A 16,484-nucleotide genomic window follows, 5' to 3' on the forward strand; every position below is an offset into this window, starting at 1 on the left:
ACGCCTCGGTGGCATATGGTGCATTAATTCCAGTCACTGTAGGAAATTCAGTGGTGTAATACACCTTAAATGACTTGGGATGCTGCAAACTAAAACTTCTCTGAGGAGTTTTAGTTTGCCGCACCTACAGCCATGGAGTGAAGCACCAGGCTCTGTGCAGCTCCACGGCTCTGCAGGCAACCAATGCAGGCAGCCTGGCCGCAGCCTGGGAAGGCAGGCTCTGCCCAAGAAAAGCAGGGAGCCAGATCTTTTTTTTTTCCCCTGGAGCCTGCCTGCCTGCCTGAGCTGCGTGGGGGCCCGGTGCTTCCCTCCACGGCGGCAGCGCCCCCCGGGTGCCTGCAGGTGGGTGCTGCTTGTGGGGGGCTGCCACTGCTGCAGAGGGAAGCACAAGCCCCCCCACAGCCCAGGGACCACTTTGCCCAAAGCTCACCCTCCCCTCCCCACCTGAGAGGCAGGTAAATCAGTGGGGTGTGTGCATGACATGGGGGTGTAATCGGCCCTAAATTAAAGAAGTGTTTTTTAAAACCCACCGCTTCAATTTAGGGCCCCTGTTTTGTCTACACCTGCCCCTATAGTTAGATTATCATTTCCTGTCCTAAATGAGGATATATGATTTTAAAAATCCACATTAAATTAGGTTGGGAAAGAAGAAGAGCAAGCAATCTTTTACCCAAGTGCAAAAGGATTGCTTCAAAACTCATTGCAGTTTTATCCAAGTTGTGTTCTTGCACCATGCTGAATGGTGTAAGAGAGAAAGCGGGTAGTGAAGTGGCCTTATGTAAAGGTGTCTTGGGTACTACACCCTTACTGAACAAATGTCTGTAAAATGTCTGAGAGAGTGGTGAAAGGAACAGGCTCCTTACATCTGGTCCTAAAAGTTATACCATGTACTCTCCCAGGTCCCTTTCCTGATTCCTTTTATGAAGTATCCATTTTGGAAAGTCTTTTGATCATGGGCTTTGGAGCCCTAAAATATTCCTCAAAAAATCAGTCTGTCCTGAATAACCATCAGCTCCCAGTATGTTTCCTAAACACTAGCAGGGGACCGGACTTGATAATCTTATAGGTCCCTTCTGGTCCTTCTTTCTATGATTCTAGTTAGTAACTGCATTGATCTGGATGCTACAGTAGGCAGAGAAGAGACTGTGTATCTCTCTTCCTGCTTAGCACACCTATGCACCATAAGGAAATGTGTTTAATATGTAGTGAAAACAGAGGCTGCTGAAGCCAGAACACACAATAGATGCATCTTTTGAATTAAGCGGGTTGCTTGGTTTTTTTAATGGCAAAGTTGTCTCCTTGTAAAACATATTGAAAGAAGGAATTCATTAATAGTTTTAACATCACTAATATTTCTCTTGTCCTTTATTTTTTTGTTGGTATATTACTTTATGTCTTGTACAATAATTTATTGTACTTTCTATTCTGCTTTCTCTTGTTGTTTTCTACAGATTTTCACATATTGGAAAGTAACGTTGTGTTGAATGAAGCTACTTTAAAAAAAAAAAATTTCCGGAGAGAAATTAAAATGCTTCACATTGAGGACTACGGTAAATTTAGCAAAATGTTATTTTCACACACCCCAACTTTCTGCAACTATTACTATTTTTCATCTGTGTAACTACCAGCCTTTAATGTTTTGCTCTTTTCTTAAAAGAACTTCCTTTACAGTTGTCACTTCCAAAGGATTTCACAGATCGAAACCAGTATGCTCTTCTGTTACTAATGTGAGTATCCAGGATCATTACAAACAATAATTAAAGTAGGGAAATGGGGATATTTAGAAAGTGTTCAAATCTCTTTCTTTTGTGAGTGTAAATCTGTATTGATGTTTGTGTAGGTGTAAGGAAAAATATTCCTTTTTTTACAGCCAAGTTCTTGTGTTGGTAAATCAAAAGTGTGTCCTGGGAAGATGCTATCTTATGTGTTTTGTAGTAAAGAAAACTTGTGAACATATGTGCATTAACACGCATCAAGTTATGTATCCATGAAGGCACAGGGATTCAACTGGTGTAACTGGTAGTAGTTTTCCTGTCTTTCATGGAGCCAAACGGATATACACCTTCACTGAGAACCTGATGTGTGGTCTTCTCTTAAGTCACTGATAACAGATATAATTTGTAAGCAGTGCCAGGACTCCTCGTGCAGATCAGCAGTTTGGAGTAGGTGAGAGGTGTACTGTTTGAACAGCAGTGGCTGGGGATATTATGGGTATGTTACAAAGTCCTTGGACATTAGTAGAAAGTCTTTGTAGGAAGAAGGTATTCACTGGCAGCCTGTGCTATGTTTGTAGGTAGCAACCTAGCTTGTGTTTCTTTCAAAACCAACCTTCTTTATTTGCTTCTAGAGAGGATGTTTGGGGTGGAGAAAAGAAATCATCATCTTCCCTCCAAAGTGCTTAGATGAGTCTAATGTGTTCAATACTTCCCCCAACTTGTTTTACTGGGTTTTTTTCTCAGGGACTGATGGCTGCCTGATGGACTAGGGAAGAGGTTTCTTGTATATGCAATCCTCTCCTTCCATATATTTAGTTTCAGGCAGCTGTGATTCAGCCCTGGATACATAATTAGCCACATTTAATTATTTCAGTCATTGGTAATTCCTGACATATATTACTGGTAAAAAGCAGCCATGTTAGGAAAAAGTCTGACTTAAGGGCTTACTGTAAGAGTTGAGAAGTTGGGGGATATCTTTTTTCCCACTGGTGCCCCTAGACTGGATTTGAAATTCTTAACAAACATGGGAGTGTATTTATACTGCTTGCATTATGCCATTGAACCCTTTTAGCCTTGGGGTAGATATCCCATCAGCACTTTGTGCATAGAATTAATAGTGTGAATCTTATTAACAGGAATGGAGGGGAGGAAATCAATACTCCTTTACAGCTATGGTTCCTATTCACATGGTTGAAAATGTAACCCCCAATGGGATTTTAAATTATGTGACTGGATGAAATGTGCTTCCTTTTAATGGTAATGACCAAAGTTACTCACAATTATACTCATAAGACCAAATTTTCTTCTAAATAAGCTCTTCAGAATTGTTATACTTGATCATCCGGTTTGGTTCTTAGGTGTTGCTTTGTAAACAGGCAATAAAAAAAAAAATACTGATTTGGCAGCCAAATTTGTGATGCAAGTGCCTATATTGGAAACCTGGAACTACGTTTAAACTGAACTAATGACTGAATCTCTAACTTCAGTAGTTTTTACAGATATTTTGTCTTATGAGAAGAGGGAGAGAAGTGTGTTTGGTAGTGCACATTATGAAGCATATTTAGATCATAGGGAGTGGTGAAGGATCAACAGACTCCATAATTTCAAGGCCAGTGAAATTTTAACATAGTTACAAAAAAACACGAAAATCAGGGAACTTAGGGAGATGTTTGTAATTTAGAAAGTGTCTTTCAAGAAGAGTTGACGCTATAAGTATTCTTCAACATATATTTAATTCTCTGTGAAATCATACTGTAAGCCAGAAGGCAGCAAAGGAAGGATATATTGCACATTAATAAAAATCGGAGGAGCACAAAAGAGAAGGTCCTTCCATGACTGGGCCTCCTTTACATATATGAAAACAGAGCTCGGGAGAATTTTAAAGTGTTTCTTCTGCAGAAGTTCAGTTTGCCCAGGGTGATATTAAGGCAGTATTTGAGTTCTGGCCTTGTCAAGGTTAGAGATCTATGTAAGTCCCAGTGAGCAGGCTGTCTACAATGCCTTAATGCTACCAAATAATTATTCCTGGAAAGCCATTATGTTGTAGTGTTTGCAAGTGGGAAGGAAAATGCCACATTGACAAATACAAATTGGAGTCTCTCTGGCTTCATAATACTGAATTTCTGCTTCTTTTCAGCTTAATCCCCTCCTTTTGCTGTGCTGAATTCTCAGCATTCTGTTAACAGGAGATATATTTAGAAATCCCTGCACATGCTAATGAAAAGTCAATACTGGCAGTCTGACATGAGACCTGCTCTAGCTCACTTAATGTTGCTCATCTTCCCATCCCCCTAAAGAAGGAAAAACAATATTCCACAGCTCATCTTGATAGAAACTCTGAATTTAGTTCACCAAATCTCTTCTTATTGTTTCAGATGAGCCAGAGTGGGGCCTGGGGATTTGAAAATCCCACTGGAGTTGGTGTGGTTCTGTCTGTGGGACAGTTGCCACACTGGGTACATCTATATGAAATGCTGATTTGCAGACTAATTTGCTGTGCAGTAAAGTGTTACTGCCTGCACATGTGCAGCAGTTAGGGCGCAGTAGACTAATTTACTGTGCTGCTGGATAGTCCTATCAGATACAAGTGTTATCCAGCAGCATGTGCAACAGCATGTGCAAATGCATGTGTAAACAGTGACGTTGGGATTAGTTTACTTTGACCCAAATTGAGCCAGAATATAGTTGTATAAATTGCATGTGTAGATGGGTCCACAGGCTGCATCCAGACAAGCATGGGCGTGCGGTATTTGGCACAGAAGGCCCGTCTGTGGCACCACACATCACACATGCAGCATAGGGAGGTTTTTTGACCCTGGGAAATCGTGGGGTCAAAAAAGCCAAGCAAAAAAAAAAGCAGGGTGGCACATGTGGCAGCAGTGCACATAGCTTGGCTGGCTGAAGCCATGCTCGGGCTGTTGGCCAGGCTCCCAGCTGTAGGAACACCACAGCTATAGCCCCAGAAGGCCCCCAGGACCCCAGGAAAGGCTGCTGGGACCAGCACAGTTGCTGGCCTTGGCTTACCCTGCCCCACCAAGGTAACCTCTCGCACTCCAGAGGGCACATGGCACAGGCGTTCCCCAGGAACAAGTAGCAGTGGCACAAGTGTGCCATTGCTACTTGTCCCCAGGGAAACAAATGTCTGTGCTTGTGTGAACGCAGCCACTGAGTCCAAGATTTTCAGGCAAATCATTGGTTGGGCCAGTCCTTAAACCAGAATAGTTATATGTCTGTATGCATGCTGCGTATTTTAACCATCTGACCTACCTGGCCAATGACATCTTCCTTCTTTTCATTACCCGAATACCACCTCCCAAAAGCAATACTGTACTTCCACAAGAGATATCAGGCACTTTGAGATAGAACCGATTAGCCAATTGCCTGAAAACATGATGTCATGCATCCTGCCCTTGGAGTGGTACTTTTATGACCGACTTAGAAACACTGTCTCCCTTCTGAAGCCCGGGTAGGATTCTTCCATGAACAGATTATTTTAATGGCAAATAAGCAAAGCAACTTTTCAAGGGTGCTGAACAGCCTTATTGCTTTCTTGCCCATGGTCTCAAAGGTGATATAAGGTCATGTAGGTGCTACAAGGAAAAACTGAATGTTTGTGACAGCTCTCACTAACAACGTTGGTAATTAATGCTTTGTTATCTACCGGTTTCTTTCCAAAGAAAAATATTTATGGAGCGCTGTTACAGTTTGAAACACTGAGGTGTCATTTGACTTGTAATCATCTGTACTTATGAAATGGCTTAAAGTGCTTACATCAGCAAGATTGCAATATGAAAATGAAAACAGAGGGAGAAGGGAAAGAAGAATTTATGAGAAATAATAGGGTCACTTGATGTATCACCACTCTGGGGCCAAACTGTCTGTGGTTAATTGTGTATTTAAAACTTGCTTACCAGCTGCTAATGGCACAGATTTCTGGTCTTCTTTCCTGGGAGGGGTGGTGTCTGGCCTACAATATGCCTGTGGGGTCCAGTCTAGCTATATGTGTTGTCCCAGGATTTCTGTCTGGATTCTCTTCTCACGGTTGGGCCTTGGAGACTTGTATCCTTGGCTCAGAGATAAGTGTGTTTTATAAATCATGACTAGATTGTATGCCCTTGTAGGGCAGAGACCATTTTTACTCCATACAATGCTGCCCTGGTAAGGCACCATCCTAATATCAGAATATGGAGGAAAACTAACGTTGCTTCCTTTGTTGTGAAATAATGAGCTGCAGCGTAACAAGTGTTGTGATCCTTAAATCCTTAATGTTAGAGAAGTATTTTGAGAGCCTGAGATAGAGGTGCATAGTACTCATTTATGTTTGCTCCTATCACCAGGCTCTCTCTCAAATGAACAAGCCTTGCTCAGAGCCAGTTATGTCTGGCTAGCCCTATTTTTCTTTCATGCATTGTGATACATAGGCCATAAAATGCTAAATAGATTATAACACCATCCATTCTTCCATTTGTTCATCTGCGACTACTAATACATTTCACACTCAGTTTCCCTCAAATATAATGCATGCGCTGTAGCTATAGATTAGAGAGGTGTATAGTAATTGCTTGAAAGACTGATTATTATCTCTTTTCTATATAATTAGGATCAAAGTTTAAATTTCAGATCCTTGATTTTCTCATTATGGTTCACCTTACTCATTTAAAAATTTGGAAGATACACTCCCAAGTAACACACAGGAAATGATTAAGTAAAGACTCTGGCATTTAATCTAGGTAATAAAATGAGAGGTGATAATCATTCTTTTTTTTTTTTTCTTGAGCATAATTAACCTCATTCCTTCAAAATCTGTAGATAATGTCTTCTAAAAGTCAGCTTTTATTATTTAATGCCATTTAAAAGTGTCCAAACCATAAGTGAATATAGAAAAACTGAACCAGTAAAAAGACTGATCTGATCTCCTCAGGCAGAAAAAAAATCCTCAGGCAGTGCCCCCCTGAGAAGCCAACAAATACCTTACAGTACGAGAAGCATTAAATATTTGCTTATACTTCTCTACAAGCAGTTGGTGAAGTGGCTGAATCACATCAGGCCCTATTGAAATGGTGACAGATGTGGGCCTTAATCAAGCCATCAGATCCATTTGGGAGAAGGCCCAAGTCTAATGCACTGCAGAGACTGCAAGATTCAGACCATCAGGTGGAAAGTGGCACAAGAATAACAATGTAAAATGCCATCACCTATTTAAATAGCAGGAACTTAAGGAGGCATAATATAACTGTTAGGATGTGCAGATCCTGGGTATGATCACAAGCATATGTTAATAGGCCTCTTTTGGAGCTTTCATTTGCTGGGAAGGACATCATTTGTTTTAAATGACATCTGTTACAAGTGATAGAACAATTCACTGACACATGGTGCAGCAGGAAAATGTGTGGTAGAATCCACCTTATTCTACTAGGTTTGCAGGTAGGATGTCCCAGAGGTCCTTTTCATCTGGTGGTGTTAGTTCTCCCCCCTGCAATGGTTGTGAAGTTTAATTTTGGGGGAATCCTGAAGTTGTGCAGCTGGTTCACTCATGCCAGTGCTCTTGTGTGTTTTGCTCACTAGCCTGCTAACTCATCCTGACACTTTTCCCCCAGTTGGTACAGCAGTGATTTTCTGCCCTTTTAATGTTGCTTTTCCATAGAGTCTTGTGCAAACACTGCTTTTGTTAGACTTCTGGGATTTCCTCCCCCCGCCCCTGCATTTTTTAAACATCTTGTTATGTCCAAGGGCCCAGACAGTGAACATCCCAAGCACCAGCCAGACAGGAGCTGGGAGGCAGCTTTCCCCAGCTGTTTCACGTGCATGGCAATTCTGGTGCTACTTGTGCCATGAGCATCCCCGGGGCTGTTGACTCTTGGACCAGGACTCCAAAAAAGAGTCAGGAAGAGTTGGACCAGGCTCCTTCTGCACCTAAGCCATCCTTCTTAGAGGGGGATGGCACTGCAGGGAAACCCATAGATGACCTGATTATCTGGGTGTGTGTGTGAAGTGAACAGGGCAGGCTCAATATCTTCACTTCTCAAAGTTCTGGCTTAAGAGTCACAATCCCTTAATATAGTTTATGGTTGTTTTAAGAATATTAAATGTGGCCATGCTTTATCACCTCTTGTTCATTTCCATCACCTATCAGGTGCTGATTTGATAACATAAGCTCTTTGGACTTTTTTATTGTTTTTGTTTTACTCAGAGGTAAATACATTTGGTTTGTACAGCTGCAAATGGACTGTTTTCTAGACACAGCCAGTCCAACGGGGAATGCCAACAGGGAGAAGATGCTTGATGTTGTGTGGTTTCAGTGCCAAGAACTGTTCTGGGAAACTATTAATCAACTATAATGTTACACCTCAAAAATGTGTACTAACTTTGTAGCTGGTTGCTATCCAGCTTTTATTTGCACACATAGCAGGGGCTCCTCTGTGGCTGGGAGCCCCATCAGCTGAAATGTAATGCATGATCCAGTAACACACTTCCTGACATACATGTGTGACATGGCAGGAGGGTGATTGTGTGGATCCTGCATTAGGTCCCATTGCACCTTTACCTGCATGTATAGAGGGGCCCTCATATTGATAAAAATGGGGTTCTCTGGTAGTACAGCCATGTAAGAGGTCATTCATACAAACTGAATGTGCAGTAAAATTTGCTTTGATCTCAGCCTTCCTCCATGGACCAAACTTATTATCCATACCATAGTTTCCCCTCATCAATTCATATTTGCTGTTATGGATTTTTTTCATGTGCGCCAGATTCATAGGGTCATATCAAGAGTTTGGATTTTGTTGCATACATTTGTGAGAACTGTATGGAAACAAACATTAGGGAAAATAATATTTATATAGTGCAATCAGCAATAACTCTTCAAGTCTCCCTTGAAGGTATTTAGTACTAAGGGTACTAAATACCCTTAGTATTAAGGGTGCAGACCAAGTGGGTCTGAATTTTGAAAGTTGGGCAAATATAAAAATGATCAGGTGCAAATGCTGCTTATATGCAAGTAGCAAGAAATAAAGAGAAGAATTTTAGGTAATTACATTTTTACTTAATTCCACTTTTCTTGTTGTTCCATGGTTGGGAATACAATGATATTGCTGTTTAGTACCCATTAAAAAACACTGCTTAGGCACTTCATACATTTACATCATTATAATCAGACTTTACACAAGCATAAAAAAGCAGTAGACACACAATCTACAGATCTACAGTGATGTAATTTATTTGGATCCAGTGTAGAATTACCCAAGTTAAAAAGAAGGGGAACACTACTCCAGTGGAATTAAATGCCATATAATATAATTGTCATATGTCTTCAGGTATCAGAGGCAGACATTTGTTATAGGACAACAGGACAGGAACTGTGAAATATTTGGTTCATCCAAATATACGGAAAGTTCCTCTTCCCATTTTAGAAACAGGGAATAGGCAGTGATGTGGTTTTGCAGGGCCCCGACACTTGGGGGCCTGGACATCTGTACTCCCATTCCCCCTTCTCATAGGTCCTGCTGCAGGCTATACTTGCTCCCCCATGCCCTAGTGGTGTGGGTCTGTAACAACACCTAGTGAAGTCTGATCAACTCAAATAGCGGTTCCTCTGTCCCCTCTCGATCCCAGTGTAATTTACATATGTGTTCACAACTGATGTAAATTACTCATATGCAAATGAGTCTAGGCCAAAAAAGAGCAAGTAACTGTATGTGGCCCTTCGGGATATTTGCTTTAATTTTGTCATCTGTGAAATACATGTAATGTGTCCACTCTTATCAGATTTGTTTATGCCTATCCATGAACAGGGTTAGGAGGGCAATTTTCTAGTCCTATATAAATCCCAAGTATAATCCAAGTCCTTGCCATCATGACCCTCAGACTTTACCCCTAATATCTCACATATCAGACAGGAGGTGCTCTGGAAGGGCAAATCTACACCCTGTAAAAAAAGGGGCATGACAGGTAAAGGCACTGAGTGGTCCTGCTGTGCTCCACACTTGGAATGCTACTAGTGTTGCTTTTATGAGCAGGGAAATGCTGAAAGTAGTTTATTATAATTAAATTTTAATTAGCAGTGAGCATAAACCAAAACGCTAATTCCATAGACTACTGAACTCTGGAAGGATTGGATACAAATACAAACTGCGGCTCAGGCCTTACTCCAGTTGGGGAGTGTGCACCAATGGGTCTGATCTGTTTCAGTGCTCAGGGGGTGACATTCACCCTGGGAGAAGGATCATCACTCACATATGTGAAAGCTTTAGCTGCCATGTGAAGCTTTTACTGACCCTCATGGTTGCAGAGTAAAGCTTTAAAGTGTGCACCTGAGCCCTCAAAAGCAGAACTAAAAAAAAAAATCTTTTTTTTTTTTTTGGCTTGGAGTCATTTGGGTTGGCAGCACTAATATAAGCAAAAACAATCTAGAATAGAATGATTATAGATGCAAGGCAAGTACGATTACCTATCTAACTGACAACATTTAGGAGAGGTTGTCCAAAATGCTCACCACTGAATTAAAGTGGCCTTTGTTGAAGTCACTAGCAAAACTTCAGGCCTTGTTACACCCTACTCTGTGAGTCGCAAATGTTGATCAGTGTTGAAGCTAGCTCAAGTTTGGAGCAGTTACAAGTTCAGGCCAGCAGGAGCCTGGAGGACTTAAAGAAAAGAATCCCCCTCCCTCCCATTCCAGGCTCCCCCCTGCCCCTGGGGATCCCTCTGTTTCCCCTGTTTTGGGCCTCCCCCCTGTCCCTGGGGCCTCCCCCCCCGCCTGCCACCTATGTGTGGCTGCCCATGCTGTCTGTCCCAAGAGTGTAGGCAGGGAAGGGTAAACCTACCTGTCCAGCCACCACTGCCCACCCAGAGTGCAGCAATGGCAGCAGGCAGGCAGGTAGGTTAACCCTTCCCTGCCTGTTTCTCTAGGATAGACAGCAAAGGCAGCCACAAGGAAGCAGAGCAGGGAGGCAGTGAAGAGGGATCTGGGATGCGGGGAGGGTAGAGGAGGTAGTGCGCCCAATCCAGGCCAGCGGGGTTGCGGGGGAGGCAGATGGGAAGTTCACACTAAGGTGTAGCCTAACGTGGCTACACCTTAGTGTAACACAAGTTGGGTAACGTGGATCAGACATCATCCTGCCCTGGAGTGGTATAACTTTGAACCACCTAAGCAGTGATAAAAACCAGTTTCAGGTGTTAATGTGCAGACAGTCCAGGTGTTAAGAGCTCCAGGAGCCATCCAAGATTACCATGTAACATCCTTGAGAATAGTTAGGCCAAGGTGAAAAACCTAGGGTAAGCAGTAGGATACGTATCCTGTGCCTGTTCCTGTTGTAGAAAAATAACATGGCCGGAGCTCAACTCCTGATATCATAGGTAGATCGATAGAGCAGATCTTATTGAAGATAGAAACAAATTCATTTATCATATCCATACAAATTAACAAGTTGCTTGAAAGTTTACAGGTGACTTGTCAGTCACCCACAGCAATAGCCTCATTGAATCAACAGCTAGCAGTATGCATGAAGCAACAATGATTGAAGGGGCAGTATGTCATTTTCCCCCTATCTCTGTAACTCTTTCAAGCTTAGACTTCTTCAGCAAAATAATAATTTCTGTCTTCATCCTTCTTTCACTCTAGACAGAATATTCCCATAGACATTGTCCAATCTAATTTCCATACAGCCAGCACAGACACTTTTACATTTTAATTTGCATTCAACTGGCAGATTCAGTCTGTAGAGGCATTTTGCATTTTGTACAACTTCATGGTAGCCTGCTCTCTTTTTCTGTGTTTATCTTGGAAAAAAAAATAATGACAAGCCTCCCTTTTAAAATTGACATTTTATTGTCATTGGAATGAAAAAATGTGTGTTTGCTTTCAATGGAAAATACTTATCGTTCCTCTAGAAACTGGATTCCTCCCATTCCTTTCCACCTTTTCTGCTGTAAACCTTTTTTCTTTCAGTAATAAAATAAATACATCATTTTTACCTGCATCTATTACTCACTTTAAACTTTGCTGGTAAAAATAAGTTTATCCAATATTTGCATAAACTCTCCTCTGCAGCCTGCTTCACAAAATTCCATTGAAAGATATAGTTCACTTATTTTTGCTTTCTAAGACAACATTCACCTAAGCAATATTACATATTCTGTTAAATTATTATCAAACTTCTATAATGAGGTGTCCCTTCTGCCTCTGTATAGTGAGTTAACGATATCTAAAACAGTTTCCAAAATTCAAATGACCACAAGACCTAATAGTAATTTCACAATTGCGGTACTAATGCCTGTGCGGAACCTATCGATTATTTTGTTTTCCAAATAATGCATCTAGTAAATAATATTTATAGTTTTAATATGTTTGTGTTATACAATTAAAGAAATAAGTTTGCTTACTGTTGCCATGGGGGATAACCACACAGTTTAATGTGAATGGCATAGATTAAACAGACAATAATGCATCTGGATTGCATAACTCTGACTGATCTCTGCCATCTAGGTTAAATAAAATATTGAAGAACTACTAAGTGAATCACATTGTCAATAGCCTTCATTTTTCTTGGGTCTGTTGGTATTTACAGTGATGAAGCTCCAGGCAGCCAGTTGGTTACAGATAAGTTTCACATTGACTGGGATTCAGTGCTTGTCAACTCCGATAATGTCATCATAGCACGATTTGATGGCAGAGGGAGTGGATTTCAAGGCCTCAAAATTCTACAGGAAGTTCACCGTTGCTTAGGATCGGTGGAAGTGAAGGACCAAATAGCAGCCATAGAGTACGTATGTGTAAGCTTCTTTTATTTCAATGTATTTTTTCTAGATGGTAGGACCATCAAGCAATAGCCTTGCAGATTTTATTGCTTTCCTTCTGCAGAGTGAATCCATTAAGCATTTATCTATAGTGTAATTATACATTTTGAAACAATGATCTTTCCATTACAAAGTAATGAAATTAAGAAGAAAATCAAGGGTAAAATGTTTTTAGATTGATGTTTGTCTTTGCTAAAGCTTACCTTCAGAATTTAATGGAAATATGCAAAGGAGATGTAGGTCACTTAATTGTGTACGTTCTTTAGGGAAAATACCTTTATTGAAAATATGAAGTGCTTCATTGCAGTTAAAATATAGGGAGGTATAGACATTCAGAAGCCTGAGGCAGAATCAGTCTAAGTCGCATGGTTTCCTGTAAGTGGTGTAGTTTAGATTCGTAGCAAACAGAACACAGATTCCCCCTTTGGTAGTGGGGAGGGAAAATCTTAGATATGGCTCTGCCATTTTTAAACCAGTCTGTATTGCCAAACTTCTGTTCTGTTACAGGTGGGGACTGATTTCCCATCATTTAAACCAATAAAAGTGTAATGTCTGTACCTGACCTTATTGTTTTAAGCAGATAGGATTGTGTTCTGATGTCGCTTAAGCCATGGTAGAGCCAGAGTTACTCTACCAAGTGTGTGGACTTATAATAATATGAATGAGAGCAGAAATTGGTTGAAGGCTTTATTGCCTTTTCAGTTGCAGCATTGCTTCTTGACCAGTGTAAATTCTTTCTTTATATTACAGTTTGAGCTGATTTATACCAATTAAATTGGAAGATGAAGCAGACTTTTCTGCATATTTACAGATCAAATATTTGATTGTACTTTTAAACTATGTGAACCATCCTGAATTAGAAAATGTCCTTAAATATAGGTGGGGTTTTGGTTGTAGCTGTGTTGGTCTAAGGCAGGGGCAGGCAAAATGTGGTACATGGGCTAGATGTGGCCCATCAGGCCATTCTGTCTGGCCTGCGGAGCCCTGAAAAAAATTAGAAAATTAATATTTATCTGCCCCTGGCTGCCTGTCATGCAGCCCTCGATGGCTTGCCAAAACTCAGTAAGCAGCCGTCCACCCAAAATAATTGCCCACCCCTGGCTAAGGACATAGACAGGCAAGGTTCTTTCAGTGATATCTTTTATTAGACCAACTGAGTAGCTGGAAAAAAAAAAGTTTTAGGCAAGCTTTCGGGTGCAGTCACCCTTCTTCAGGCATAGAGACTCCCTATGCCTGAAGAAGGGTAACTGCTAGGGCTGTGCGAAATTTCTCTGGCTGTTTCATTTCAACGCTGTTTCAATTTGTTTTGAGCTCAAAACAGTGAAATCAAAATTAAATGAAGGCCTTTGAAACAGCCCCGGAATGAAACAAGGCAGTCAAAATGTTTTGAGTTTCAAAGCTGAAGCTGGTCTTGCCTACAGGGAAACAGAAAGTAAGGAGAAGGAGGGGGGAGAAGGACTGCTCTGATATTGCTATGTAGCTGGCCTGGGACCGTGATCCTTCCCTGAGGTCCCTTCCAATCCCAGTGCTCTGGGGGAGGGATGGAAAAACAGCATAAAAGGCAGCATTGTTTGAACTGGCCTGCTTTCTGCTTAGAGGTCTGATAGTTACTGAGCTGTGTCTTCCAGAAGCTCAGGAGTGTTAGACAACTAGGCTACTCCTGCTATTGATATGATTTCCTACTTGCTAGCCTAGCATATGTGATTCCACAATACCATTTGCTTTCTTTCTAGATCCTTTAATTTTATTATTATATTCATTGATTTATTCTTTTCAATTTCATAATTATATTGAATATTATTCTATAGAATTTATATAGGAAGGAAGATAATTTTTTTTTAATTTTCATCCATTTATATCTTGTAGCATATTATAATATAGAATTTATATGAGAAGGCACATATACATTTATATATTTTTATAAAGACAAGACACTATGAAACACTCCATGAAGTGTGGTGGAAAGGCAGCTGGCAAGCCTTCAGGGAGGGGAGGTAGAAGGGGTAGAGGGAGAGGTGTAAATCCCCCTCACTCCAAAGCCCCCATCACCCTAAAGCAGAGGCAGGCCACCCTGGAACAGTGGGGCAAAGGCAGACAGAAAAGGTGACATGTTGCAAGGACGAGCAAGATCACCCAGACCACTGGGTAGATGCTTGCTGTGGATGGTCAGCCCTTCTCCTTAGCTGAGCAGCCACGGTTCAGGTGGCTCATGGCACTAGTGGCCCCATCATACCAAGTGCCTGCACACACCACCTTCAGTAGGATGATGGTGCCATCCCTGTATGAGGCATGCAACGAGTACTTGAAGGAGGAGCTGCACAAGGCAGGTCTGCAGGTGCCCTTACACTTCACCTCATACATATGGAGCAGCCAGGGTGGAGATCATGTCTATCTCTCCCTCACAGGGCACCATTGTGACTAGTCAGGCCATCAGTGAGCTCTCCTTCAAGCCAAGGTAATGAATGAGTCTCGCACAACAACAGAGATAATAGGGGCCAGGAACCACTTGGTGCAGGTGTGGCTCTCTGGGCAGGGTGAGCTCACCCGTGGGTTCATGGTCAATGATAATGGAGCCAATATGGTCAAGGCAGACCGTGATGCCAACTTTGTTGGCATCCGCTGTGTGGCATACAAGTTGCACCTTGTTGTCAGGGACACCTTGGTGGGAGAGAGGGCTGTCAGTGATGGTGCCAGCACAACCAACAAGCTAATTTCAAAATATGGGAAGGTGGCAGGCTACTTCCATGACAGCATCAAGCGGGGCAAGATGCTGCAGGATAAACAAGAAGAGCTGAACATCCCACAGCACAAAATCATGCAGGATATGGAAATTCCACATATCTGATGCTTGAGAGGCTGGTGGAGCAACAGAAGACCATCCATGATCAGTTGGTCTGGTCTCCATCAGTACGCGATCCCAAAGACCCCATCCCAATCCCAAAGAAAAACCACGTGAATCCTCCCCTCCCACTCCTTTCCCTTCCCATCCCACCATGTTTTTTTATTTACTAAAACTGACAGATCTGAGTGGTCCTCAAGCCCTTCCTCGAGGCCACTGAGACCCTCAGCACTGGCGATGCCTTCCTTAACCAGGTTATCCCCATAGTGAGAGAACTTCAGAACCAAATGAAGAGCTTCCAGGGGATCAACTTTCCTGGCTGGGGCAAGCCGCTGTCACCAGACATGCAGGCACTGGTGAGGCGGCTGAAAAAGGGCATCAGGAAATGGCTGGCTATGTTGCGGTCCAGTACGGTCCACATGCTGGCTGCCATGTGTGACCCAAGGGTGAAAGGCAGCGTATGCAGCAGCCAAACACTGGCTCAGTTGGAATTCTGACACACTACAACTTGCTGGACATCTGACTCCCCAGGTACCTCTCCACTTTTACCTGCACTGCTACATCCCCCTCCCCCCTCCCCCCCTGATGCCTCCATTTCCATTTTCACTGACTGGCTTTCTTGCCTGAATTGCATGCCAGCCTCTGGTTTCTTTACTGTTCCTTCCATCCAGGAACAGCACGCGTGTGAGCGCAGATGCGCGTGCGCGCGCACGCACACACACACACACCAACTGCAGGTGCTTCCTCAGCCTGACAAAGGATTTTTCAACCTGAAAGCTTGGTAAGATATATTTCTGTAACTATTCAGTTGGTCTGCTAAAAGATACCAGATTAGATTGACACAAAGCCTTTGTCTTTAAGTGCCATGTCCTTAGACCAACACACCAACACCTGACCGGAAGGACACAGGGTCCAGGGCACATCTAGGGTCCAGAGCTGGGGCTGGCAGGGAGAGTTATCTGGCAGCTGCTGAAGAAGAAGCTCCTGCAGGAGCAGAAAGAAAGGCTCTGTCGCAGTTTGGCTGCCTGAGATGCTGCTGGTGCTACTGTGCTGTTCACTAAGTTATTATTAGGATTACCTGATGTCATTTATAGTGGTGGACCAGGATGAATCTGTAGGGGAGGATGAGGCCTCATTAG

General features: G+C 42.3%; 1 protein-coding gene across 1 annotated transcript in view; it reads left to right on the forward strand.

The window, feature by feature from the left end:
• The window catches only part of DPP10 (dipeptidyl peptidase like 10), a 393,708-nt gene that overhangs the window by 360,116 nt on the left and 17,108 nt on the right, over positions 1-16,484 (forward strand). Inside the window, exons 18-20 of the mRNA XM_025196931.1 lie at positions 1,452-1,550; positions 1,658-1,727; positions 12,278-12,472. Coding sequence (XP_025052716.1) covers positions 1,452-1,550; positions 1,658-1,727; positions 12,278-12,472 — 364 coding nt within the window. The remainder of the gene's footprint in view (positions 1-1,451; positions 1,551-1,657; positions 1,728-12,277; positions 12,473-16,484) is intronic.

The sequence above is a fragment of the Alligator sinensis genome, unplaced genomic scaffold (genome assembly GCF_000455745.1).
Source record: "Alligator sinensis unplaced genomic scaffold, ASM45574v1 scaffold4_1, whole genome shotgun sequence".
In the NCBI taxonomy this organism is placed as follows: Eukaryota; Metazoa; Chordata; order Crocodylia; family Alligatoridae; genus Alligator; species Alligator sinensis.